At 34.4% G+C, this 26957-nt stretch overlaps 7 protein-coding genes across 7 annotated transcripts; 2 read left to right on the plus strand and 5 right to left on the minus strand.

The window, feature by feature from the left end:
* Positions 1–52: 52 nt before the first annotated feature.
* LOC123308187 (guanine nucleotide-binding protein G(s) subunit alpha) lies at positions 53–13105 on the minus strand. Its single transcript, XM_044890758.1, has 6 exons — positions 12178–13105; positions 6241–6408; positions 4260–4438; positions 1723–1973; positions 1422–1549; positions 53–586 (listed from the first exon to the last, which is right to left on the minus strand). The coding sequence occupies exons 1-6, from the start codon at positions 12442–12444 to the stop codon at positions 440–442; spliced, it is 1140 nt and encodes a 379-aa protein (XP_044746693.1). The 5' UTR covers positions 12445–13105; the 3' UTR covers positions 53–439.
* Positions 13106–13568: 463 nt separating this feature from the next.
* LOC123308188 (transmembrane protein 50A) lies at positions 13569–14739 on the plus strand. The gene is made up of 3 exons (XM_044890759.1): positions 13569–13759; positions 13818–13949; positions 14191–14739. Exons 1-3 carry the CDS (start codon positions 13658–13660, stop codon positions 14494–14496), a joined length of 540 nt encoding a protein of 179 aa, XP_044746694.1. The 5' UTR covers positions 13569–13657; the 3' UTR covers positions 14497–14739.
* A 324-nt stretch (positions 14740–15063) lies between these two features.
* Positions 15064–18073, minus strand: LOC123308186 (DNA replication licensing factor MCM4). The gene is made up of 3 exons (XM_044890757.1): positions 17817–18073; positions 17457–17763; positions 15064–17393 (listed from the first exon to the last, which is right to left on the minus strand). The coding sequence occupies exons 1-3, from the start codon at positions 18040–18042 to the stop codon at positions 15146–15148; spliced, it is 2781 nt and encodes a 926-aa protein (XP_044746692.1). The 5' UTR covers positions 18043–18073; the 3' UTR covers positions 15064–15145.
* Positions 18074–18360: 287 nt separating this feature from the next.
* Positions 18361–19319, plus strand: LOC123307949 (phosphoglycerate mutase 1-like). The gene has a single exon (XM_044890454.1). The coding sequence runs from the start codon at positions 18475–18477 to the stop codon at positions 19249–19251; it is 777 nt and encodes a 258-aa protein (XP_044746389.1). The 5' UTR covers positions 18361–18474; the 3' UTR covers positions 19252–19319.
* On the minus strand, positions 19265–19898 carry LOC123307950 (ubiquitin-related modifier 1 homolog). Its single transcript, XM_044890455.1, has 2 exons — positions 19778–19898; positions 19265–19745 (listed from the first exon to the last, which is right to left on the minus strand). The coding sequence occupies exon 2, from the start codon at positions 19694–19696 to the stop codon at positions 19394–19396; it is 303 nt and encodes a 100-aa protein (XP_044746390.1). The 5' UTR covers positions 19697–19745; positions 19778–19898; the 3' UTR covers positions 19265–19393.
* A 799-nt stretch (positions 19899–20697) lies between these two features.
* On the minus strand, positions 20698–22999 carry LOC123308191 (CDC42 small effector protein homolog). The gene is made up of 4 exons (XM_044890762.1): positions 22853–22999; positions 22497–22580; positions 22178–22313; positions 20698–21785 (listed from the first exon to the last, which is right to left on the minus strand). Exons 2-4 carry the CDS (start codon positions 22577–22579, stop codon positions 21765–21767), a joined length of 240 nt encoding a protein of 79 aa, XP_044746697.1. The 5' UTR covers position 22580; positions 22853–22999; the 3' UTR covers positions 20698–21764.
* Positions 23000–23326: 327 nt separating this feature from the next.
* On the minus strand, positions 23327–25213 carry LOC123306831. The gene is made up of 4 exons (XM_044888991.1): positions 25063–25213; positions 24534–24764; positions 23837–24029; positions 23327–23624 (listed from the first exon to the last, which is right to left on the minus strand). Exons 2-4 carry the CDS (start codon positions 24759–24761, stop codon positions 23488–23490), a joined length of 558 nt encoding a protein of 185 aa, XP_044744926.1. The 5' UTR covers positions 24762–24764; positions 25063–25213; the 3' UTR covers positions 23327–23487.
* Positions 25214–26957: the final 1744 nt, after the last annotated feature.

The raw sequence follows: 26957 nt of genomic DNA on the forward strand, positions 1-26957 counted from the left end.
GCCCTCTTAAACCACGTGTAAGTCGGCTGTGGTTTAAGTAACTGTTATCACGTAGAAATCTCTTATACTGTGCCTGACACCTTGCCTCAAAACCCCAATGAAGAAACAAAAAATACACGTATAATTCTCTCTTGATCCGAAATTAGTAACGCAAACTGCTGCGCCTTGTACAGTATTCCTAACATGTTGTCTAATGACATAAGTGCATCGTAAAAAAGATGATCGAATATTTTCATCGAAATGGAAGGAACGAATCTGACCGAACAGTTCTCGTCTTGTTTTTGTCGGGATCGACTTTCCGCAGCAACCTGCAGTTCCCGGAAAGAAATTTACCCGTTTACCCGTCTGGGCCAGCAACGTCGAGTTGTTTCTATTTCGTCGGTTAGTAAGAAGCGCTGGAGACACGAAACGAAGCTATGGGAAAAGTCGTACTGGGCGGTTATAAGAGTTCGTATTGGCGAAGATGCATACGCTGTATGATGTCGCGGCAGTCGTTGAACACTCTCTTGATATTCTCCGTATCGACGGCGCAGGTGAAGTGCGGGTAGCAATAATGTTTACCTTCGCCGGAGGCTGTACTTATGCGCTGCAACAAAAATTAATCTCATTTATTCATTCAATATAATCTACAAATTTTTCATAAAATTTCGCACTTTTTCAAGTATTGTATTTTTGTTACCGTGAATACATCATTTCATTTAAATCTAAATATTCTAAACGAAAAAACTCTACCTATACATATACCAATAGGGAATATTCCTTCTGACGAAAATGATGTATTTTTTATGAAATATCTTTGAAACGTCACATTTTGAAATAACCATTTCAACCGTTTCCCAAAAAAAATTATTTAAAGCACTTAAAAATGAAGAATAAAAATGGGTATTTAAAATTAAAAGCGCTTCATTTCAACTGCACCAGTTGGCAACATTGACTGAAATATGCCTTGATAATAAAGGACAACAAATACATTATCTTGATGAGATAGACAAAGATGGCTGTCCATGAAGTATGCGATGAACGAGGAAGGTCGTAAAATTTTATGGGATTTTTATGGCCGGTTGCAGTTGAGGCTCACCAGTAAGTACGCGCCTGAAAATCAACAGCTGTTATTTTATAAACAAGCTGATCCGACATTGTTCTTTTTATTTCCTAGTAGGCGCTGTTGCCAAATCGTAAACTTGAAACCAAGCGATTTAAATTTGAAAATCCCATATTTGAAGAATGATTTTGAATAGTTTCCGCGGTACATTTGAAAAAATCATGAATGAAACTCATAATTATTCAGTTTAAACAAGCATATGCAGTGATAACCCAAATTGAGGAGAATTCCCCATTCGTTATTATCATGAAAGGGTGCGAAAACCAACTCTTAGACGAGTAAGTTGTTTCTCCGTATTCCAAAAATCAATTCTGCTTACCAAAAATTCATCCCTGATGAAGTACTTGGCTCGAAACACTTCTGGTGGATCATTGGTGTCATTAACCACTTCGAGTGGCGGCTGATACCTCGTAAAATCGGCGAAATAGTCTTCTAGTTTACTTTTCCCTGAAAAGAAGTAGAATTTTTTCCAAATACATCTACACTGTCTTGTTTTATCGAAGTATTTAAATCTGTTGCAATATCCAATACTTGCCACGTATCACATTTTAAATTTCTGGTTGTTAGGTCAAAAAAAAGGGATATATTATGCCGGTGATAAAAAAAAGGTCGTAACCCACCTGCCATAATTTTTTCCGCCAGGAGATCCTGTTTGTTGAGGAAAAGAATGACGGAAATGGTGCGCAACCATCTATTGTTCCATATGGACTTGAACAGGTCAAGACTTTCCCTGAGCCGGTTCTGCGTAGGATCTTCCCTGAGAACCATGTTGTATGAACTACATGCGGTGACGAAAATGATGGCTGTTACATCATTGAAACACTGTATCCATTTACGTCTTTCGTCCCTCTGACCGCCTACATCGAACATGCTGAAAAATATTTTTAAAATGAAATCGATTCCAGCAATGACAGACTGATGAAAACTCGTTGCGCAATCATATTCCAATTAATTGCTTCGTTTCTCGGAAGTACTGACATGTACATGCTTCGTTTAGTTCGCTATATACAGTGTGGGTCTTTGATCAGTTCATATACACCGCTCAAAAAGTGAAGTGGGTATTCGAGATTTACTTTTTGCACTTGAATCAAACTTTCGGTATTGCCGTACATACCATGTGGAGAGGCGTATATTTGTCTATTACACACACAAAATATGGTCCTCGTGACACTTATGCCCGTTTGCACCGACTTATTTAAGGCAGGCTTAAAGTTAAGTCATACTTATTTCAGTGATTGCTTTGGTAAATTCTATAGAAATAAGTATAATCCGTATATAAGTCTTAACGTTAAGCCTGTCTTATAAGTCGGGGCAAACGGGCATTAATAGCTTAATTGCAGAAAATTATAAGACACTCATTTCCTATAGTTCTTCGATATATTTTCTTCTGTATATTTATGCGATAATGGGCTACTAGAGTTCATCTGGTGCTGTGTGCAGTATCGATTGTGAATTGCTTGTCACGAGTTAAACATGCGTTTGGAAGCCTTCAAACTCGAGCAACTAGTGTGTTGGCCAAACGAAGTTTTAACTCAATAAGAAGTTGCTAACAGTCTCCATGCTAAGTGTAGTTAGTAGGGCGTGGAATAGCTATCGTTCAAGTGAAAGTGCTCCATATACACTTGGGGATGAAAGAGCAAGGCTTCAACCATCGCACAAGATCGGCTAATACAGTTAACTGCACGACGAAATCACTAGCTCATTCCGGCAAGCTTCTAGTAGGATAGTGCTTGGTCGCAGTGGCAGGTTTGGTTTATCCGTCCTACACACCCAGCAATCAGTAATCAGGATACTTAGGATAGTCAAACAAAAACAATCCGGAATGATAAACTTATTGACAAAATGCCGTATACAGTAGGAATAGCTTGAAAAGGCCCACCCGATATTAACCTTGATTTCAAGATGTTTAACAGAATGAACGTTTGTTAAGCCTGCGTATTTCATCAGGTAGAATCTTCAATTTGTTCATTTCTCTATAATCTTAACGCTTTAAAGCAGCCTTACTTACTGTTGCCATTTCTGGCAGGTTAACCGTGTAAGGACAAACTTTATAAACTCAATATATTACATGCACGAAAATTATCCATTTCAATTTTTGAGTAGTGTATTCTACCAATTCGTTTCGCTCATCAGGTAAAAACACTTTTCCAGTTTCTCTGAATTCAGCAATGTTGAAAAGATACCGTTGAAATTTGAAAAAAAAAATTTTTTTCTTTACGCCCAGAATAGCTTGGTCAGGATAAATTGAATTTTTAAGAGGTGCAACCTTATTCTGTATTCTGTATGCCAAATTACTAATTAATTAGACCAATATCGATTTGTTTTCAATCGATAATTTATGATCTATTCTATACAGAGTGAGTAAAACACCAAAATTCATAACTTCTGTATTGATTATTTTGTAGAGAATACTGGGTCAATTTTTATTTTAAATTGGTAACTTTCTGTGTATGGTGGTGGGGGTAGTTGATTTTTTTTTAAATGGCAATCCCAACTTTCTATGCCAGAAATGGATAGACCTTTTGCTGCTGCGGATGGCTTGGCCATTGATGGTTATAGAGATGAAAAGGTTTAACTAATTGAATTTATTTATAATTCTTTTATTTCACATAAAAATCATTTACTACTCAACAAAGAAGCTTCTTTCGATAACCTGGGGTAAATCTGATTCTTGAAACATTCCAAACTGTAATTTGGATAAAACATCAACTTTTTCATTGAGTGAACGGAAATTCCCATTGAGATTCCCAAAATTTCCATTTCAATTTGATATGATAAGGTGATCATTAAGAGGAAATAGGATAGTTTTGACAGCCTGGCAACGAAGTGTCTGAAACTGTCTCTAACGTCATGCCATTGCTGAAATAGCCTTCATGACTTTTACGAAGACAATAAAAAAATCACTTTTCATTTGTGAGAAGAGAATAGGATTATCCAGGCACGTACTCACCCTAACTCACTTATCTCAAAACTTAAGTTGTATCCAAGTTGTCAGAATAGTGAATATTATGATAGAATATGTTTATTTTGCTGAGAAGAACATATTTTTATGATCTATAAACAAGTCCGAGACTAAGCTATTAAAATATACCTTTATATGATCTCTAGTCTCAAAAAGCACGAAGAATAAGAAGATGAAAATTAAATTGATACTCACTGAAAGTTGACTTTGTCGACTTGGAAGGACGTCTCGAAGATGCCGCTGGTGAGCACACGACACCTCAGGATATCCTGCTCTGTAGGCGTATAGTCGGGTTGCTTAATTATGCTAACTTGATCGAGGAAATATTTCGCACAATCGATGAGCTGATATTCGTTACTTCTCTCGTAAGTTTGCTGGAAAAATAATCAAATCGATTCTTAGTGAGAGATTAGAATGCTAAGAGGTATTCGTCAGTTTGTTGCTTTCAATAAATAAACGTCGTATCAGAATCGAATCGAATCAAATGGGAAAAAACAGGCAAATTTGATAAATTTTCCTTTCAGATTTCCTTGAACGTATAGTGATTTCTGGTTATAGATGAGAGAACCCATACAGAGACGAAAAACTCAATAGTTCCCTAATCCTATAAGGTTTAGGTAGGTACTCTACAAGTAGATGGTCCACAAAGGTTGACCATCCTATAGCTCTATCGACTTTGACAGTCGATAGAATGTTCAATTTTGAAAAAAAAAAAAGTTCTATAAGTACGGGTTTACCAATGCTTCATCAAGAAGGAACGAGATGTTTCCATATTTTCGACAATTGTAGTGAATGTAGTGATGGTGAAAATTTCTTCAGTTTTTCGTTGAGAAAGATCGAAAAAAAAAATACACCCTGTATAAGCTATTGTTCAAGTAGCATATTCTCGAAACTAAATAGAATTTCTTCGAGTTGAATACCAAATTAGACATCCAAATGAAATTACATCAACTTTCCTTTAAGACCGTCGGAAATAGTATTCGATGGATAAACAAATAAAGTTACGAACCGATTCGTAAGCGGAAACCATAAGACAATTTAATTACACGTTGAGACGTCGATCATTTGCATAAATTGCATCAACATCCTCAACGAAGTAGGTGTTCGAGACACCTGGTATAGCGCTGAGCATTCAAACGCTGCTTTGAAACATCATCTGATCCCGGTTCTATTGATAAACAGTATCGTTAGGAGTAGATTCGGATATTGATTACCTTTTAATGTTTACGCTCGCACATGATTCTTTGAATTATGAATGGAAGATATTTGATGCATCCATATTGTATTTATTTGTTTCGATTCATAACGGTGACCGACCCTTGACAATGCGAACCATTTAAATACTGCCTTAGAATATCTTGTTCTAATTTGAATGATGCGACATTTGCAAACTTACCGGAAAATTAAGGTTTTTTACAGGCCTCTAAAGGTGGATGTTTTTTACAACCGGTCCTTATTTAACGTTTCCTGAACGAGTTCTTCTCTGCGAGAAAACGTTCGCGAACCTCCACCGGAAATTATGCAAAATAGACACTTTTCTCCCTTCAAAATCTGAATGTGGTGATGGTAAAGATCTTTCTACCCGTACCGAGACCCGTACGGTTGAAAATGTTGAAGCCGTTTTGGAAGTTTCAGCGTTCTGCAGCAGCAAATCCAAATAGTCCATTCACTTGTATAAAAGCAGTCGATTGGCCTTGGAAATTTGACACATGCCACTATAGGCAACTCTAACGATTTTTCAAAATCAGCTAAGCGTTCGTTGCCGTGGGGCACTTTATAGTGATAATAAAAAGCTTTGTGTGCCTCACGGTAACGAACAATCAGCTGATTCTGACAAATCTTTGAAGTACCCTATATGTATAGTGAAATGTGAGGTTATGGCGCTTGTCAAAAATTACGCCGTCTGATAAATCGACGATTTCAAATTATCAGGGTTATTATTAGAATGAGCAGATTTCAATTCAAAATAGCAGTCCCTGATATTTTTTCTTCGTTGCAAGCACCTTCGAAATCTAAGCAGCGTAAAATATAGGAGTTGGTAAATGGTTCTGGCAACGTCGTTTTGACATCAACGACTTGTCATGTGTGCCAACCTTACTCCTTTTCAGATACAAAAACTTTTTTGTTTAACGAAGGTACCTAGATAGAAGTATGTATTTCTGTGATTTTCACTCACCTGAACACCTTTGTCTTTCCAGAGAGCCTCTGTGTGTTCGTAGAACTCCGGAGGGTAATCGAAATCTGGACCGGTGGCGCAGTCCTGTATCCAGTCGACGCGGACCTGATTCTCTGGCTTTTCAAGTTGCACCGGCGGCGTCAGAGTTGACATTGCACCGGTTATAGTCTGGAAAAAAAAAAACATATTTGTTACTCTTCATCCACCAAAATTTCGCTATGCAACTGGTACAGTCGGAATGGCCTGTCAAAATGTCACTTTTTGACAAATGACGGGTTGCATTCGAGTGGAAGAGCAAGCTTCAACCACTGCTCAACAGTCCTTTGCCCGAGATGTCAATAATTCTTGAATGAAATACATATATGTAATGATAGAATCTATTCTAACGTGCTTTCAAGAAAATTCGTCTAGTAGAGGCCATGAAATTGTGAAGGTTGATGTCCTGTGTCTGAATATGGCGCTTAGCTTGAATCTTGAATAACCACATTATTCACAGAGTTAAACTATGTAAACATCTCAATGACTTTAACCACTAGCGTAATTTTCGATATGAAAACTGAGAATAATTTTAAGCAAATTCTCGCAAAATCTAACTTGAAAGTTTCATAAAATTTGAAAGAAAACAATAAATTTTTATAGTAGAAGTAGAGAATATCAGTTGATATTCTATGGTAGAAGCTAAGCATTAAGTTTAATGAGAGTAGAATAGCAACCTTCAAAAAATTCCATAGTCTACTTGTCGAGGATTTTTTTTTTTTAAGCAATCTGTTTTTTCAAGCCGACGTAGAATTTTCAAGTGATAAGATGGACAAGGATGTGTCATTCGATTTTGGTGGAATCGTTCGATTCCAATTTTTAAATGGAAAGAATGCGATCGAATCGTGCCGATAATAGTATGTACATAAATTAAGATCACATACCCCTATAATCAATGAGTCGATTAATCCGGTTATATGCGCTACCCAGATTGTTATGATTCGTTAACAGTTGTCGAAAATTTCAATTCGAATCGTATTCATATTTCAATTATTCAATGGCACATTTTTTATCGTAGGATAATCACGAGATATATGTGATTTCCGATTCTCAAAAAATAATACATAGTCGGGTCCAAAAGTAATTACATGTCAGAAATCTTCCTTTTGGTGTTTTGTACACATCATAGCCGTTGAAAGTATTCGAGTGGGTGATAATATATGCACTCAATATGACTCTGGGATCACAAAATTGACATAAACAATTCTATTTTGGCCGAGAAGATTTCAAGAGTGTTTACCCCATGTTACTTCACGAAATATCAATGTTTCCAGGCATCGAAACATCTCCTGCATTTCTGCAGCTTCTTCAAACACCCTACACATTCGACCCTATTGGAGTGCTTGGTATAAAGAAGGCCTGTGATCAGCATAAATCAAGAAAGTCTCATTTTTTTTCCTAAACAAATTTTTAATAGGCTGAAGATGAATATTCATAAACCTAAAAGAAATATCTATAATCTCATAGTTGGAAATAATGAATCAAAAAGGGATTAACAACCATAACCATGCTCAGACCTTTGAAATAATGTGTCACTAGACTCGCATTCCTCCGAGCATTCCTCAAATAAGAACGATAGCACATTGGACGCTTATTGAATTAAATTGAAGGCTGTGAAGGTATGTATTTGAATAAAATTGTGTGATCAGGTGAAGGGTTTTCCAGATACTCTTGCCCAATGTTGTATCACATGGCGCGTACTGTGAAAAATCCAAGAATCATTCCAAACAATAGTTGCAAGATGGTAAATAGAGGATATTTGCCCAATTAGGAACAAGGGATTACAGAGATAACAATGGCACACACGATATAAATCAGGATCCAAATTAGAAAAATCATTAAAACTCGCAGATGGGAAATCCAATCGACATCGATATTTGGGTCATTTAACCGACCGATAAATTATAATCTACAATGAAGAAATAACCCGAATAAAAAATAATGCATTAGTCGGGTCAGTGATTTCCTCTGTAATTATACTTGCAAAATAGGAATTGTATTATGAAATAAAGATAAGAGCGATATAAATAAATACAAGGTGAATTTTCATTTTAAGGTTAAACTACGAATTAATGGCTGAAGCCTCCAGCAAATTCGTTGATAGCTGGAACTTCCTCGAAAAGGAATCTATTTTGTTTACTTGTTGGTCTGAAATAAAATTAATATTTCTTCAACCAATAACTCAAAATGATAAAACCGAAATCCGACAATTGATTTTCAACTACCCTCATTTACTGGCAATAAAATTGAGTGTTTTTTCCAACCACCGTTTTTCAAATGGAAACATACTAACATATGTATATATCTATGGTCCAGCTGGAAAGCTCACAGAAACTGGAATTCCACTATAATCGTTGTTTTTCATTTTTATTCAGTGGTTATTAAAAGAAGCACAAAAGTCTTTTGAAAAATATTAAATTTTATTGGAAAAAGATAAGTAAAATCGAAACCCAATTAACGTGTTCCAGCGTCTCAATTTCAAGTTATTCGTTGAGAAATGAATATTAATTTTTTTTTCAAGAGTCTCTTCCATATTCCGTCCTCCGAAAAGATTTTCGCGATGATTTTTTTTATTTCAAAATCTAAGGAAAGCTGGCACAATTCATCATTGATAAGTGTGAAAGGTTACTCCTGAAATACAGAAAGATACGAGGAAGAAATTTGCATGAAATTGATTGAAGATTTTTTTAGTAAAAGCATGCATTTTTCTTTAACCTTTTTACGTTGTGAGATCCTAGTGAAATATTTTGTGATAATATAAAAAAAAATATTCAGGTGATTATATAACAAAAACAAACAAATACATGTGAGGAAATACATATTCATATTACATATGATTTTCTCATCGCTTTGTTAATCATTCACTATTAGTATAAGGATTATCTAGCTCTAGCAGATCAAACGCAGCTGATTTTTTTTTATATGAACCAATCACTACTAAATTAAAGCGCTATGGTTTGTTCGTTATTTGTTGATTATTCATTGGATATAATCAGAAACAAACTATCGAACATTATGTGCGTTTATTAGTTTTCCCAGTGCTGCAAAGAATGTAAATACGCAATTCCTTCATCCAGATAAATTAAGACTGTAAACAAGCCAAATAAAAAATCTTTACAATTAAAATCTTGATCAAAACAAGGATAAAAATAATAGTCCGTATCCGAGTACATAAATAAAAATAGCATTCGCTCATTATTGTTCAACTGGGAGAAACTGTTCAGAACGAATTAACAAAACGTAGCAAATTAAAACATGACTTTATTCTAGGAGGTTATAAAATATAAAATACAGGCGATCGAGTAGGCGACACTTTTGAAAAAGTTTTGTTCGTATCTTCAAAAATATAATTTTCCTTTCAACTGAGTTCTAAGCTCAATACTCGGCTTAGAATTGTAATCCTAAAAACCAATAAAGAATGTTTTATGAACCATAAGCCTGAAACTGACTATTTTCGTGATATTCCACAAATAAAAAGTTCCTTAGTTCACTGTTTATTAAAGTTTCGACAAGATGCCGGACTCGATGCCGGATTACACCTCGGATTACACGAATGAAAGTTTACTTGAATCTTGAATTTTATTCATGGCGTGTGTAATCGAATTGTTGATAGAACTAAGATAGATAGACTCTTGACAATATGAGATTTCCTGAAGCACAAGGACCATCAAGAGACACCATAATAAATAGAAGAATGAATACCATGAGGAATTTTGGAATGGAAAAAGAGAAATATTGTGGAGAACGAAATTATTTGTTGTGTGTATGTTGTATGTTTTTTTCTGGTTTTCTTCTTTTTTGAATAAAGGCACTATTATTATTATTATTATTATTATTTTCATGCGAACCTGGAAAATTCTCTAAATAACAACGAAAAAGATCATCACACAGAAAATAAATTTCATGTAAATATCTCTTGTAATACGGGTGATTTTGGATCAGAAAGAAGGACCCCTTATGATTCACTTGAAGCGTTTTTTTTTCATTTATGAACGAAACCACAAGTATAAATCTTTTCGATAAAATTTCAAGCTATATTTGAGAACACATTGACGAGATCTGGGGAATAACCCAAATTGAAGAACATCATCATCTGGAACCTCCCAAAAACTCGCTAGCTATCATTTTAATAGTCGCTAATCAACAGGCAGAACTATTAATCTCACTATATTTAATCGGAATAAACGTGTGGACACTAAATGAGCGAATGTCGTAAATTGTTCAGGGCAAATTATCGAGTAAATTTCCGAGCTGCAACGGCGATAACTGCAATAATCGTTGACATTTTATTGTATTTTTCAAGACCCATTACAGTTGAGTTTTTGTTCGTTGATCTTCCCGTATATCCAATCAGGAGATAATCTAATCTGTCCCTGAGCATATCATCGAAAATAAATCGTTAAAATAAGGATTATCTGTCTTCTTTAAACCTTAATAATAGTGGAATATGGAATAGGTGATTCAATATTCACTGTTGGATTAAAATTAACAGTGGTGTCCTAAGGTGATGTAAGGACACAGTAAGCCTAGAAAGAACACAACTGATTCCCCGAACTCGTAGAAGCTCACAGAGCTTCTGAGGAGTACCTTGGTACTTATGGAGAATCAGGATAATATAATGTAATGTAAATGGGGCAAATGGAATGCACTTTATTTTTGGACAGATTAATGCCCATCAGTCGTAAGTTCAAACAGCTGACATTCTTGTGCCTGTGGCATAAGAACAAAAATATTGGAAATTCCAACTGAAACCTCACTTATTTCATCAACATTGAAACAAATAAGGCCATCCAAATAAACTGCCCCTGAAAAGTTAGGCAACTTCTAGTTTTCTCTTCAGAAACCTCAAATTTTCTTCTGAAATTGTAGAGTTTTTCAAGTTAGAATAATACGATTTCAAAGAAATGATGTGTTCACAGATATAAAAATACAATATTTAGAAAATGCTTAGTGGAAAACAAAGGATCAATGAAAAAATCTAAGAGCTAGATAATAATAAAAGGAACGAAGAAACAGTTTTAACCTCGGTTTTAACAATTATTAGCTAGTTGAACTAGGTTGACCCAATATAGGAACAAGTACAATATTAAAGGCATTTGCACAACTTATCAGCTTTTTTTATCTGGTTGTCAGTTCTGATAATAAATACACTGATATCTATTCAAAATTAAGAAGTACTTATGAAGGCAGAATTTCCTTGAACCAATAATGTATCCAAAGTACTCTCAAAGCATTTTGAACAAATATAAATGGAAAATATGGAAAATGTATTTCGTTAAGAGGTTTCTAGAAAAATAAGTTTTTCCTTTCTCTAGAAAATTCAGTCATTTTAATATTATTTTTAATGATACTACTTTAGATAGATGATATTTTGATGGGTAGAGAACTATTAAAAAATAACAGTTAAACACAATAGAATTTCAATTGTTGAAATGAATTAATCTGCAAAATATGAGCTGTCCTTTGTGATAGATGAAGAAAGGTTTTTTCATTATCACAAGGAGGAAGAGATGTGAACGTGATCAAGATACCTGAGGTACCTACTTGGTAAGTGATGGAAGGGAAACTAAGAGAGCACCACAGACAAGTCCAACAATATAAGTTTCCACAAATAAAAAGAACTCAGTTTCCCATAATTAAATTTTGTTTCATGCAAGAATATGCTATGCTTAGAACATTGCTGACTGAAAATCTCCACAGGATACATAAAATTTTCTAAATATTTTTCATAATATTCAACATCTAACTTCAAAGCTTTTGTTTCTTATTGTACCATAAAAGGTGTTTTCCATTGGATACAAATAGCAAGGAAAATTTTTGATCTAGATACAGGCTCTGTACCTTATACTGTATGAATCTTTCGAAATAGATAGGGAAAACTAAACTTGTGTGATAACTTACAATAATGGCATCTCGAATATTTTTCTTAATGTCTTCTATTTTCTGCTTTTTCTCTCTTTCACTGAATCCATCTACATGAAGTATCCTCATCTGCTTCACAATGGTGGATTTTCCACTCTCACCAGCACCCAACAACAGTAGTCGGTGTGTAGCTCTGTAAACTTGCTTTTCTTTGGCTAACTGCCTGTTTATTTGGTCACTTATACGTTTCTGAGTCCTCATATCATCTGATGCTTGGGCAGCATCCCGATTGCCAAAGCAGCCCATGGCCGCCAGTGGGGACCACCAACAATCAGCCCCCTTGTCGGCGGCCACTGGGCCACAATCCGGGCCTGAAGCCACCGTGGCTATTCTAAAACACTTCTTCAAGTTCTTAACGTCAACTAACCCCTAGTGTTCTTATTCATCACTGCTGATTGCAATGCACTTCTTAAAACAAACAGAACACATCAACACAACACTGAGGTTAGAAATTGGAGTGATTTTTTTATTCATCCATAAAAATATCGCAGAAATGGCTTCGCAACATACCTAACTTTAAGGTCTCACAGACACCGTAGTTATTTTTAATTCGCAATTTTCAAAAATAGCTCAACCACTGTAGCAGTTTCACTTTAATGATGTACAATGCAAAACTACATTAAAAATAGAACCTGGCTAATTTTTTTGTGTGTAATCGTGTTCCTCTGTCGGTCTACTGAAAAACTACTCGATACACCCTGGCTAAAACGAGAAATCGACTTTTTTCAAATTACACACTGAACGCTCTGTCTCACTAACGAAAATCAACAAAGATTGATGAGGCTGTGCACGAAACAACTTGTAATCACTGGAGTCTAGTTTATCAAATCCTATTTCAGCAGGTTTAAGTGACAGTGCATAGGTGAATTTAACATGTCGGACGATCAAAGTCGGGGAATAATTTTTTTCTGATTGAAGGCGCCACAATCGTTCAGCTACATGCGCAGATATCCCTGACCCACCCGTTCAGAGATTCAAAAACATATCTAAATAAATCAGGAATTTCTGCATAAATACTTTGAAATTACATTACTGAACGCTCAAATAATAATATATAGATCAATTCAATCCACAATTTCACTCACACAAACTGATTTAAAATATTTTCTTTCGCTTCTCAAATTTAGTTCCAAGTTCAATCATTCAAATGATTTGTTTGGATGAAAATTCGAGTTTCACGATTCCTTAGAAAAAACATAAGCGTATGTGTTCCAAGTACGAAAAAATTCATTAGAAAATGACCACATTTTCGCAAAAATCTTCATAAAATTCCAATGCCCAATCCACTTTTATCGGAAAAGAAAATAAATAAATATCATTGAGAATGAGAATCACCGAAGAAACGGGACATTTAGATCACAGAAATGCAAATCAAACGTCAAATGAGTAATTGTTGTCAACAATAAACTCAGCTGATTGCATCTACCGAGATATCTGAAATAAAATTTTTGTACTCAAAATGGGTTTGGGGGATTGCTTGGAAAATCTCAACATACCCCCTTGTGTATGGTTTGAAGGGGATAGAAAGAATGCTTACGCTGCTATGGTAGCAGGATTCCTGGTAAGCCTTTGATTTCCCATATGAAGAAGGAACATTAGTCATTTGATTTTCTTTCTAGTTTTCTCTGGGTTGGTGGATAATAATTGATGCTTCAAGCGTACATCCAGGATCAATTACTTTCGGCTACCATCTCTGTGGTATCTTAGGGACTGTGTCATTGGTTATGGTCAACTCGGTGACTAATGCCCAGGTATTACAAACTTGATTGATGGGAAAAAACCTAAAGATACACTTTGAGGGAGTCGTAAATTTCTCCTAGAATTTTTATCTTCCTTATTGGATCATGCAGACATTTCTATATATTCATGTTTTTTCATTTGACCACAACTAAGTTGAAATTCAGTTATATGTTTAGTTGGTCTGAGTGTTGTAACTCTTCATTTTCAAGGTTTATTTTATTTAATAAGGGTTTTCTATCTTATCAATTTTAGTTCAGAGGAGATGCTTATGAAGGTGGATGTCTGGGATCCAGAGGTGCTAAACTCTGGCTGTTCCTGGGATTTGTTTTGGGGTTTGCTTCAGTAATTGCATCCTGTTGGATTTTATTCGCAGTATATGTTTCCTCGCCACAAAAAGTAACTTCTGTGCCAATATCAAATGGGACTACAACTATAAAGCCTCCCCTTCCTGTTGTACAGAGTTCATGGCCAGGAGTAGCATTATTTTTAGAAAATGCATTCATATTTATTGCGTCACTCATTTATAAATTTGGCAGATCTGAAGATATGTGGAATTAAGAGTATAGTGAAATATTTTTAACTGTTATAACCAAGTTTTTCACGCTTGGGCACTATGAGTTTGTTTTCTATAACTATAATGTAACATGTCGTTTTCCTGAATCAGGGGAAAAATGCTGAGAATTTGTTTTTTTTTCCTTTTTGGAGGACTCTTTGTAGGATAATTTTTTAAGTATATAATATTTTGAAGGCAATATCACAGTTTATACTTTGTAAATAAATATACTGCTTTTTCATCATAAATTGTGCTTATTCCTTAAAGAGGAATTTTTATTTTTCTGTTATTTTCACTTGTTACTGAAGATAATCAAAATTATAGGCTTTAAGAGTGTGCATATAAAGTGTGTTTCATGCGTGTGAAAGGATTTTTAAGATACAAGGGAATTTTTAGAATTTGTCTTATGCCAAATTTGATGGACTTTGACAGTAATAATCGGAGAGCCAGCTCCTGAAATTCAATACAAAGGCTAGTTTGTAATAGCTTATTACATAGCTACTTTACTATGCGTGAAACATCCTGAATTGGACTTTCATAAGTTGTAAAAGAGAAATAAGATTTTTCTGAAATACATTTACAAAAAATATATTTGAATCAAAAATACAAGAGTATGATAAATAAGTATCATAAGAACTAGGAAGTAATTTATATTCAATCTAAACGTATTCCCTTCTTAATTCTAATAGAAGTTTTACCGAGAACAGTGATCAAACCTTCATCCTCTAAGTCATGAAGGGCATCTTCGAACTGTTCTCTTGTAATTTGAATATCTGAATTTTCCTTCAATTCTGTAAACAGTTTAGCATAATCTATATTAGGAGTGTCTTTTTTACTCATTATAGTTTTCTTCACAAATTGGCTTAATTCTAATCGCTTTTTTCTTGCTGAGCTACTTATACCAGTAGTTAGAATACTAACGTCTATTTTACCAGAGAGGGGATCTGTCGCACTTTGCTTCAATGCCTCACGATGAAGTCTCCATGCTTCATCAACATCTTCCTCTCGAACCTCTTGTGAGAATCTCATTTTAGCATGAGCTTCTGCAAGTCTTATCAATGATTCCAGTTGTCGTGGATAAGCAGATATTTGTCCTCTGCCTCCACCAATCTTACGCATGTCAACGTAAGCTTGGATAAGTTTTTGTGAAGCCTCCTCGCTCAATTTAGGATGAATATTTTCTTTGGCATATGCAATGTAATCTCTCATCACAGACATGTCTAATACTTCATCCAAATCCTCTTCAGGTCTTTTATAATACAGAGAAATCAAATGACGTGCCAGCCGTTTATCGAAAAGCTCACTTTGGGGATCGAGTATCAGAAATATAAGATCAAATCTAGATAATAGAGTGTGTGGTAGCTGAACGTTTTCAATTATGGTTTTATTTTTATTCCACTGCGACTCTGATGGGTTAGCTGCGGCTAGAATGGAAGTTCTAGCATTCAGTTGACAAATGATTCCAGCTTTGGCAATACTCAATGTTTGTTGCTCCATCACTTCATGAAGTACACTTCTAGTTGAATCGTCCATCTTATCGAACTCGTCTATACAGCAGATACCGTTATCAGCAAGTACAAGTGCACCTGTTTGAAGAACCAGCTGTCTAGTTTCAGTATCTTTGGTGACATAAGCTGTTAAACCCACAGCTGAAGAGCCTTTACCAGAAGTGTATTGACTTCGAGGGACCAAATTGAAAACATACTGGAGTAGTTGGGATTTTGAAGTACCAGGATCACCACACAGAAGAATATTTATTTCGGCTCTGAAATGATCACGTCCAGAAGACACAAAAGTCTTTTTAGTACCACCAAACAGTTGAAGTAATATTCCTTTTTTCACATCCAAATTTTCATAAATTGAGGGGGCTATAGCTCGGGCTAAACGATCATAAATATCAGCTTTCTCAGATAACAGATGCAATAATTCAACTCTTTCTGGGGGAAACCTATGATCTTTTCCACTTTCCTCCTCATATAACCTTTTATTATCGATTTTTCTGAAATGTACTACATCAATGTGCGTCTTATACACTGATTTGATATTTTGCATTCTAGGGTTAACTTGCAATGCTTGTGCTCTGTAAATTCCAGTCACTGTAACACGATCTCCAGGTTGCACTGCATCTACAAGATCGTTATGAGTGAATAACACCACAGTATGAGGTGTCTGTCCAGCAGGCATGTCATCTGGAGATTCTTGGAGCTTGATCATTTGCTTATCAGTGAATTGGGATCTATTATGAACTAATGTGAAGCAATGATTTGTATTACAACTTGAACAAAGGGTTGGTTCAGTTATACGACCTCTATCTATTTCTACAGTTGTCGTGAAGGAACAAACAATGCATTTGAAGAAGGCTTCACGCATTTCTGGCATAATATTGGAGCATCTTATTACCATTCCACTAATCGTGATCAATTGATCTATATCTTCAGGATTCAAAGAACGCATATTCTTAGTTTTTTCAGCATTGTATGGTCGCACCTGAATCTGATGTTCTAACACAGCAGCAGGATATCTATCATAAAACATTTCATTTACTGTCATATCAAATGTAGGAATTACTTCTTGGGGATAACATATGAGCTGTTTATATAAATTAGCATCAAAAGTTTCAATATGCATACAGTTAACATTAAGGAAAGGCTCCTCTAATGTGTGAATTTCATCAAGTTTCTGCATATATAAAGGTTCATTGATGTTCATATCACCAGTTCTTTCATCTTCTTCTGCATTTGGATCGATGAATCTCATAATAAATTGTTTGAATTTTTCTTTACACTCTGACACAGATACATTGGTACCCCAAATCACCAAGTTAGGGGTAGAGGCCTCCTGATTAGATTCAGGAATGGTCTCCAGATCACCTACATTGACTTGACGAATCCTTTTATCTGACCTGAAAAATAGAGAATAAATTAAGTACTTAATCGTTTCAACGAAATCATCCAATATTGTTTACCTAACATCAGGTCTCATCCTAACAGGTGTTCCTCTTATTCCAGACCTAGGAGTTCTAACTGATCCTAAAGAACTAGGTGTACCATAGTTCAAAGGTGAACTCAAATCAATTTCACTCATTAATCCCATACCAGGACTGGTTGGTGCATAACTATGAGCAGGAGAAGGAGGGACTTCTCCTTGTGCCCCATCTTGACTAGACCCCCATTTCAAGGGAGTTTCATCAACTTCGCTATTATGAGCTGGAGTGCGTCTTGGTGTACGATTGCCAAAATCGCGCATTGGAGTATCCGGAATATCTTCCCTGGCTAAAATGAATACAGTGATATCCACATCATAAAACAAGATCTATGTTTTATACCTGGAGTTTGTGAGCCATGCCTAGGTGTTTGTAAGCCCCTTCTTGGAGTTTGAGATCCGTGTCTGGGGGTCCTAGAACCAGCTGGACGAGAAGGACCAGCTCTGGGTGTTTGGGATCTTGTAGATGCAGATCCATGAACGGATCTTGGAGTTTCGCTTCCTACATTTCTACGAGATCTTCCAGGAGTGGATGGCTCATCTCCATTCGCAGCAGGTGGCGAAGACATATTACTTCAAGAGATTTCAAAACAAAAGCAAATTACGACAATTACGTATTTGTATCCGCAAATTTTAAGCGGAGCGGTTGTTTATAACTTTGGCGGGAAAATATGACGTTAATACATTCAACCTACTAACCTATAATGATTTGATATCAACCTCTAGAAAATTATTTAATTTTCCATTTAATTAATGCTCATTTCACTGTTTAATTTATAAGAATAATTTAATGAACGGTTACTTCTTTTCTTCTAAAATTTCAAATAAACAGTTCAAGTAATTCATGCGCAGAATCTTGCTGTTGAAAAAGTAAGTAGAGAAAGAGAACTCTCGTTTTCAATTTTCCAGTCACCTTGAAAGGTCGTGAAAATTTAACTTGGCGAATTTCAATTGTTAACTATTCAATATTAACTAATTAAGATTGCAATAATTTTACTAAAATGGGAGACTCCGGAACTGTAGATATTATAATGGTAAGACATGGAGAATCGGAATGGAATTTAAAAAATCTTTTTTGCGGATGGTATGATGCTGAGCTCAGTGAGGCTGGAGTAAAAGAAGCCCAATCTGCGGGTGATTACTTGAAGAACAGCCCATATAAGTTTGATATCGCTTATACTTCTATGCTTAAAAGGGCCCAGAATACGCTAGGAAATATACTAGAACGTTCTGGTCAAACCAATGTCCCAATAGTAAAGACTTGGAGATTGAACGAAAGACACTACGGAGCTTTGACTGGATTGAACAAGGTGGAAACTGTTGAGAAATACGGAGCTGAGCAAGTCGCCATTTGGAGACGAAGCTTTGACACACCTCCACCAGAAATGCCTGAAGATCATCCGTATTATGATAGTATCAGAAATAATCCAGCATTGAAAGAAGATGGCCCAACATCAGAAGAATTTCCCAAAACAGAATCCTTGAAACTAACAATTGAACGAACTCTTCCCTTCTGGAATAGTGTCATAGTTCCAAAACTCAAAGAAAAAACTCGTATTCTGATAGTAGCTCATGGAAATAGCTTGAGAGGTATTGTTAAGCACCTCGACAACATAAGTGATGAAGACATAACAAATTTGAACCTGCCAACTGGTATTCCATTTTTGTATTCTTTGGATACCAATTTGAAACCTGTTGTGAGCATGAAATTCTTAGGAGATCCAGCTGTTGTTGCAGCCGCCATTGAAAAGGTTGCTAATCAGACAAAGAAGAAATGAAATTATCAAAAACTTTCATTAGTTTTTTGAGTTATATTTATTCATTAAATAAATTAATGTAATATGAACTCTAATTATTTTATAGAAGAGTTGAGTATATTATATACATATAACCATTAGTTTTTGTGTAAAGAAAAAAGTATTATCCACCATGCAGTGTTGATATAAAAGTTATCGTGTCGTTAGGTTGAATTTTATAATTTACAGTATCTTCAAGTTCCCAGTCAACGTCATTTACTAATATTAGAATTCCAGGTCTAACTGTGTCATTTTGTATAAACAGTTCAGGTCTTTCAGTCAATATATTTTTTTCCATCCATTTTAGTAAGTCTCCTATATTCAATTCGCCATCTCCAGTAGTTATGCTGATTTCATGTGTTTTTTTATTATTGAATAATAGCTCTGCTCCTCCAGAAAACTGCAATTTTACAGGAAGTAATGCCATTACACCCAAATAATTAATATTATTCAATAGGATTTTTGTTAATTTATCTCATTGAGCTAAAGAAAGTTCAATGATTTATTTACTGCTTATGATTTGCATATTTGTAGGTTAGAAAGAGAACATTCTAACCTAACCTGAAATTTTCACATGAAACCACAAAAAATGATTGACTCCTTCTGTTCTGTACTCTGCTCTTTGCGTTCGTTTCAATCAGCGCTTCTGGTGGTTGAAGGCTTAACTATCGAATTAATAATTTCGTGTCGGTTGAATGGAAAATGAATTATTGAAAAAATTGTTTTTTCCTGTAAAGTGTTACTTTCCCGCATTCAGTCGTGTGTGGGAAAAACACTTTATGCATGAGCTGGGAACATTTTTTGTACCCGAGAAAAAAAATGCTTTCTAAAACGATCGTTTTATAAAGCATCACTTTCTTCCCGTACCTACTAGTTAGTGCGACAAATGGTCTTGCCGTCCATTGAATTCAATAAATAATTATAAACTTTTTTATTGAGTTCAATGTTGCCGTCAATAGCCGGGTAAAAAACTCACTTTGTTGCACTAGTGGGAGAAAGTGACATCACTTTATATCGACTGCCTAATTTACGGAGTGTCAAGTTGAAAACTTGCGAGGCAGGGATGTTTTGAGAGAAAATACAGGTCAATTTTTATTCGGAGGGGGATATATTTTGAGCACAATTGTAAGCCAAAATCTTCTCTACCCTAGGTGTAGGGGTTGTCACCCCTCAATTCTTAATAGGGTGAGCTATACTTGAAAGACAATTTATCCCTCCACATTACACAGGGTACTCCACACTCTACAAGAGAAAAATATTTTGAAACATAAATAATAATACATTAGTTTGACGGCGATTATTTTTCATTTAAAGGCTCTTCCTACCTTCCTACTTTTTTATTCTCGGTTCAATCAGGAATTTGTAAATGAAAAATTATGGACCCGTTTTCACTCTTTGACTGTTTGAACAGAAATAATAAAACTGAAATAAGTGTTGAACTTTGATATTTATTATATTCCCTACATAGCAATATACAATCATTCCATCAGTAATACTGTTTTGTGCGCTTTCAAGATGTTCAAAAGTAATTCTGTTCATAAGGTAAAGCTGCTAAGAAACAAAACTTGTTTTCTTTACAGTAATAATTCAAAATTAAATGGTCTTATCAGTCAAGTTACAATGGCAGTGGTGGTTTCTATATTTGAGAACTCTACTTGTTGGAATTGTTCAAATTGAAAGTGCGCAAACCATGGCTAACACATTCAAATAACATCAAATTATCAACATAATTTCAACATTAACTGATTCAATGCAACATTATTCACTTCATTGTTGTATTGTCTGTACTAAAGAATAATATTATCACAGGAAAACCTTTTTTCCAGTCTGTAATATTCATAAAAAATGAGTTGAATTACAGTTTTTCAAAAAATTCCAACTAGTAAAAAAATAATGGTTCCAATATCCAATAACAAAATTCAAACTGAAATGGGTGGAAAAAATCATACAAAACAAATATCATTCATGTAAGCCCAAAACTTCAGAAAATCCATTTGAATCAATGTTGAATGAATAAAATATCTTTAGTAAAAAGATTCAAGATATCTTCCAAATACTATGAAATCTTGTTCTCAGGATATCCATAATTTAACAAATTATAATATAAAATAAAATATTTATTTATAATACAAGAAATTTCACTTGGTCACTAGAATAAATTTTAAGATGTGTTGCTCATGCAAAAGTACAAAAGGGTTTATTAAACTAATTCAATATAAGATATAATTTAACAATCCAATTTTTCGTCCCATACTTATCCCTGATCATAGATCAAAACTGCATTGTGCTTTTTTATATTTCACAAGTTTTACTTGATAATTTCATTTTTCAACAATCTTTTGACTTTCAGATTGTTTATGATATTTACAATTACAATTTAAATACTGAAATAAAATATAATACACAATAACTAACGAATATTAAAATAGTTTCATAAACTCATCAAAATAAATATATTAGTATAAAATGTTCACAAAATATGACACTTGATGATTTCATTGGCACCAGTCTGGCTCCTGCAAAGAATTAAACATTCATATATTCCACCTGGTACTTTTCATTATATCTTTATAATTCAGACTCAAGGTCATATTATACAGAGAACCAAACAATTTTACAAAGGGTTCATTATTTTCAAAACATGTGAATATTCAATGAAAATTTGTAAAAAAAAGAAAAATTTTCTGAAATAATTATAAGGCAGAACACAATATGAACACAAAATGCTTTTCAAATGTACCTAGTGTTGAGTTTTTCAGAGAATTTCACGTTTAAATTTGTCTTCAAACAAAGAATGAGTTAATGATATTTATAAACAAAGAAATTGAAATGAGGACTAAAATAGAGATCTCTTCTGAATTATCAAATCGCAAAGTCTCTGAAGATTCTTAACCAATCATTCACTCACTTTGTATGTAGTTGCATAGCCTCCTTTACTTCTCATTTGATTTTGTAAAGCTCTCAAGTGATCATTTGGCATTTCGATATCACCACTTCCAACATGACCAGTATGTTGGAAATTTGTTGGATGTCCAATCATTGATCTGAAAATTTGTGTAATATTTATAAACTGTCTGCTCAATACTTTGACGGCTTTCAGAGTTAATTTTACATTGAATAATATGATGTAGGTGACCTCAGATCGACTGCAAAATCCAATATTGGTAGTCGATCAAGGGTGAGGTCAATTCCATATATGGAAATTTTAATAAATATCTGTTACCAACCTATCTATCCTATGTCTTCTTTTCTGAGGTTGTGCAACACAACAACTGAACCAAGAAACCCATAAGTCACCGACTGCAGCCATGCTGAAACAATGAAAATTAACAATTTTCTTACACATTTATTTTTGGTTCTATTTCAAGATTCACGAATATATTTTCAAACACAAAACGAAATATTCAGAATTCTGCGCAAATAACTGTAAACTACGTTCAGAACCATCTTGAGCATATATAAACATTATTTTTAGATAAGATAAAAAAAATCAACAGGGAAATCCAAATAAGACCAAAGATAAGAGATACAGGATTAGGGTGAAAAAATATACGCGACGAACAGGAACTCTTGTTTTGCTCACATTTTATTAAAAGGAACCTTGAAGACTGGAGCAATCTAAAAAATTATAATTTATTAAAAACTTAATCAAAAAGAAACATGAATTTTGAGCTTCGTCAACTTAACATTCGCCTGGTCGTCGTTTCGATATTCGATGTGATTTTGACAGTTCACGTCACTTCATAGAAGAAGCAATTTTCCTTTTTTTTCTTTAACAACTGTAGGGAAGTACCCATTTTTATTCAATAATAAAAAATTTAAAATCATGGAAAATGTTGTTAGTTCTGTCAAATTGAATGTCCATGTTAATTCAAATTACAATGGAAATTTACGCAACTTCATTAATTGAAATGGAGAATATAATCAAAATCAAAGATTTGATCTCAGATCAATAAATATTATCGATCTGAGGATTTGATATAATAGAAGAGTAATACTTTACAAATTAATGTGGTTTTTAGATAATGCGGATTTAGAAAAAACGAAAGGAGCAACATTCGTTTAAAAAATTTATTACTTATATACATACATGAAGTAAGTATCATGAAATAACTAATTTAGGAGTGTGGAATTGAAAGGAGGAAAACATTTTCCTATGTCAACTACCAATGTATTTTATTGGTTTCAATTATTCACATTATTATAGGGTAAATATAATTATTTCTTCCATTCATCCTTTTCGTAGTCCCATTTGGATGCGAGTCCCTGAATGGGGTTTACTTGAAGATCAATCATACGCCTGAGTTGAGCTCTCCTGTTTTCCTCCTTGAAACTTTCAGGTAGAGGTGGGTATACTGCAAATGATTATGTCAAAATTAAAGCATTCTTACAGGAATTTTCACATATTTTGAAATACAAAAATAATTGATTCATATTGTATAGATACAACGAAGGTGGTTATGAGGCACAGTTGATAAAGCTTATGATTTGAAGAAGTTTAATTAAAATGTTGTGTTATCCAAGAACTAACTGATAACAGAGGCTGGAAGAAGAAACAATTTCTTACCGAATTCTTCAATTCCATAAAATAACCATAATCCAGCTGATACCAACATAAGAACCACTCCTGCAATTTGCTTCCATTGAGGACTTGGTGCTTTCATTTCAGAAAATGTTTGACAGTAGGAAAATCTGTACAGAGCTTTCTTCTCTTCCAAACTAAGTTTTTTCCAATCACCCTTCTCCTTCTCTCTTAGTGACTGAAAAACACAATTCAGAGATTGTAACACTAATCATGGAAATTAGTTTATTAAGTATGAATAGTGGTAACAGAAATTCTCAGTATGTTGAAAAAATTTTTCCAATGAAGTGTATTATGTGGAAACTGAAATATAGAAATGATGACTAGAGGGTACTAAGGTAGTTCCAGACATACTACACTCATGGGCTCGGTATCCAAGATACAGGGCGTTTTTAAATTTTACTCATTTATTCCTGGGATCATAACAAGCAAACCACTCTGTATATATTCTTTCTATTCGGCTCACACTTGTTTTTTTTTTAAGCTCTTATGAATCATTCAGTGAACACAAAAAAATCCAGGTTCAGGTAAACAGAAAATCATGTTGCGATGGTATCCTTTAAAAAACATCTTATATATCAAAATTTCGAAAATCTATTTGCATACTTGAAAGGATTCAATTTAGAATGTTACATAATGAAGAGAAACTATTCACATTAAAAAGTGACTGACAATGCCTTACCATCATATCTGGTGTAGGTTCCTTATATCGAATAGCAGGCATAGGAAAGTCTGTTCGGTCTGTGTATACTGGATTGCCATTAATTCCATAGCCTACTATTTCACGTTGGCCAATATCTTTCAAATAGTCTGGTGCTCCACTACCATGACCGCTCATTGACATAGCACCAACTGGAGTTTTTGGGGTGCGGATGGCTCTGACCCCTAAAAGAGCTAGTCGAACTGCCATGATCTAGATCGAAACATTGAAACTATAATATTTGCCATAGTTTGAAGGTTATGTATGTTACATAATGAACGAATCGATTATTAAGTAAGCAGCCCGGTCAAACATAATGTGTTGTTTAAACCAATGTAGGGATTACATTACTTAAGGCTATTTGCATCGAGAAGATGGATGTAACATTTTTCATCAAAAGATCTCATTCCATAGCCTACTTCTAATGAGAATTTTGGTGCAGCAATATTTGATTCAAATATAATTATTTTAGTCTATAAATACACGAAATGATATTTTCACATATACAGACCTTCAGCACGATATTTTAGACCAACACAATTTGGGTGGAAATCTCGGAAAATGTTTTTAGAAATGATCTCCAACCAAAATCCACTTTTCAATGTTGCCAACTACGAAACGTTGACTTTTATTAAAAATTCCTCTTTGCTCTTATTTTCTATGGTACTAGAGTGAACTTAGCAACGGTTTTCCAGCCACGGTTTCTGACGTACGGTGCTTCGATGGCGCGAGGCGGAGTCGATCGTGCGCGGCGTTGCCAAACTGCACAGAAGGAAGTGAACGATTCATTCGCTTGTATTTCGATATTATTTCAATGGAATGAGAGGAATAATGAAATTTACACATTATTTCAATACAACCTATGTCTCCTGGCATTTGATTCTAAATAATTATTGCCTGTTCATTGATATCCGTACTATATAAGTGAAAAAATTATATCTCCGAAAATACTTCGTGTTCGTTGATGATTTTTTCGCTAAAATATGCGTAATTGAATGCTTCATCAACTTCAATTCTCAAATGAATTTGGGACGCCGTCAGGACTTGACAGAATAGGATTTTTGAGCCAGCAACGGTTTTCCGTTTTCGTAAAAACTCTATATCTCCGAAAATACTTCGTGTTCGTTGATGATTTTTTCGCTAAAATGTGTGTAATTGAATGCTTTATCAAATTCAATTCTCAAATGAATTTGGGACGCCGTCAGGACTTGACAGAATAGGATTTTTGAGCCAGCAACGGTTTTCCGTTTTCGTAAAAACTCTATATCTCCGAAAATAATTCGTGTTCGTTGATGATTTTTTCGCTAAAATGTGTGTAATTGAATGCTTCATCAAATTCAATTCTCAAATGAATTTGGGACGCCGTCAGGACTTGACAGAATAGGATTTTTGAGCCAGCAACGGTTTTCCGTTTTCGTAAAAACTCTATATCTCCGAAAATACTTCGTGTTCGTTGATGATTTTTTCGCTAAAATGTGTGTAATTGAATGCTTTATCAAATTCAATCGTCAAATGAATTTGGGACGCCGTCAGGACTTGACAGAATAGGATTTTTGAGCCAGCAACGGTTTTCCGTTTTCGTAAAAACTCTATATCTCCGAAAATACTTCGTGTTCGTTGATGATTTTTTCGCTAAAATGTGCGTAATTGAATGCTCCATCGGTTCCAAGTCTCAAATGAATTTGGTTTTCCGTTTTCGTGAAAAATAACATTTTTTCAGGTAACCTCTACTTTGCCGTCAACGTTCAATGAAAATTTATGATATAATTCATTAAGAAAGATATCAATAACTTATATTTTGAGTCTGATAAAATTAGACAATTCTTATATATTGAATAACTTTCATAGAATGTTAACGTTGCCCAGCAAGAACCACGTGGAGGTGTAGAGGCATATCTTGCCAGGAATATGGGAAGGAGAAGGACAATGACAGGATATTCAATTGAAAGATGGTAAATTACGTTATGAGTGTTTTTATGAAAAGGAAACCTATTGAAGAATGAAACCAAGCCGAAAGATGAAAAATTACCAACGCATCTGAAAATATCAACAAATACAAATCAACTATCGTAATGATAAAAAATTGGATTAGATTTCAGGATAGAAGGAAATACATGTTATTAACCTCTGATGAAATTGCGAAACTAAATTCTATTACAATTTTCAATGCACACCAAAATAATCTACAATACATAATTATCGAACAAAATGAAACAAATCTGACAAATTAAAATAAATTGTTGACAAAGATTAAATATACATAATAAATACTTATAATTGAACTTAATAATAGTTACAAATGAAGAGTAGGAGAAATCAACCATCATTACAAATAATCATATATAAACATATAAATAAATATACATACACAATTTATAATATATGCAATCACATTATTATATACAC

The sequence above is a fragment of the Coccinella septempunctata genome, chromosome 2 (genome assembly GCF_907165205.1).
Source record: "Coccinella septempunctata chromosome 2, icCocSept1.1, whole genome shotgun sequence".
Taxonomy (NCBI): Eukaryota; Metazoa; Arthropoda; class Insecta; order Coleoptera; family Coccinellidae; genus Coccinella; species Coccinella septempunctata.